General features: G+C 39.7%; 1 protein-coding gene across 1 annotated transcript; it reads left to right on the forward strand.

Moving 5' to 3' along the window:
- Window positions 1–162: 162 nt before the first annotated feature.
- LOC105180205 lies at window positions 163–768 on the forward strand (the record flags this gene model as incomplete). The annotated part of the gene is made up of 1 exon (XM_011103867.1): window positions 163–768. A coding segment is annotated over one exon (606 nt), but the record flags the coding sequence as incomplete, so codon positions are not given.
- Between the last annotated feature and the right edge of the window lie 749 nt (window positions 769–1517).

Genomic DNA, 1517 nt, shown 5'->3' on the forward strand with positions numbered 1-1517 from the left:
ACAATTGTGAAAAAGAACTTAAGGAGTTGGGAAGAGTGTCTACCGCATGTCGAGTTTGCGTACAATAGGGCCATCCACTCCACTACTAAGTTTTCACCCTTTCAAATTGTGTATGGTTTTAATCCTCTTGCACCTATTGATTTAATTCCCTTGCCTTTGCAGGAGAGAGTAAATATGGATGGAAAGAAACGTGCTAAATTTGTCAAGCAAATCCATGAAAAGGTCAAAAGTAATATTGAGAGAATGACTCAACAGTACATGAACCGAGCGAACAAGGGAAGGAAACGAGTTATCTTTGAACCGGAAGACTTAGTATGGTTGCATCTTAGAAAAGAGAGGTTTCCCGACAAAAGGAAGTCCAAGCTCATGCCAAGAGGGGATGGACCATTCCGAGTCCTTGAAAGAATTAATGACAATAATTCCAAACTTGATTTACCTGGTCAGTATGGAGTAAGTGCTACTTTTAATGTTTCTGATCTTTCTCCTTTTTATGATGCAGATAATGAAGAGTCGAGGACGACTCCTTTTCAAGAAGAGGAGGATGATAGGAATATCGAGGGCGTCCAACAAGCAAAAGAAATTCAAGATCCAATGGACCAAGATTTAGCCATTGGAAGTGGGCCAATGACAAGAGAAAGGTTGAAGAGAATGCAAGAAGTAATTCAAGCCCAATCCAACTTAGTCCTTGCTAATGGGATCAAGTCACAATCGGAGGCCCAACATGTCAGCTTAATTTCATTAATTCAAGCCCAAGGAAGCCCACAATAGGAGCCCAACTCGTCCAAGTGCAGCCATGTCATGTAAAGAGACCTTTCAACTACATTCAAAGTGCATTTATACACCAATTCTCGGATTCACATGGTCATGCATGGGTTTTACTCGGTTATGACCAAGAATGCATAGTTTTTAGTTATTTTTGACCAAGTATTGAATGTACGTCCACCAAGGAGTCACTTGGGGATATGAAAGGTTAATTTGGAAGTGTTTTAGGCCTATAAAAGGCACATACCAGCCATGCATGCGGGATACAATCGAAATATTCAAGAATTGATCTAGTTTATAAAATATTGAGTGTTCTCTTACTTTGGAGAGTTATACACTTGTTTTAGCTTTTGTGAAACCTTTGCTTTGTCAATCTAGTCTATTAGATTGGTGATTCAAATTCACATAGCCTCCAATTCGTGCTCGACCCAAGTGTGTCGTTGTGTGGATTGGTTTACTCGTGCTCGTGGTTGGTTGAATGTTCTAAGTAGTAGGTCACGTTCATATAACGTGGTTGACTATTTACATTCCTCAGGTCACGAACCACTTTATCCATTTCTAGCCTACGCCGTAAAGATCGGGCCACCCATGGTCAATACCATATCATGTGGTATCAGAGCCTAAGTTGATACGGTAGGCTTTCTTTATTTCATTTGATTTACCTTGAATCTTTTATCTACCACCACAATCTTCCGTACCTCCCCCCTATTGTTATATTTAAAAAAACAAAAGAAAAACAGCAAAAAGAAAAGCTC

The sequence above is a fragment of the Sesamum indicum genome, unplaced genomic scaffold, assembly GCF_000512975.1.
Source record: "Sesamum indicum cultivar Zhongzhi No. 13 unplaced genomic scaffold, S_indicum_v1.0 scaffold00405, whole genome shotgun sequence".
In the NCBI taxonomy this organism is placed as follows: Eukaryota; Viridiplantae; Streptophyta; class Magnoliopsida; order Lamiales; family Pedaliaceae; genus Sesamum; species Sesamum indicum.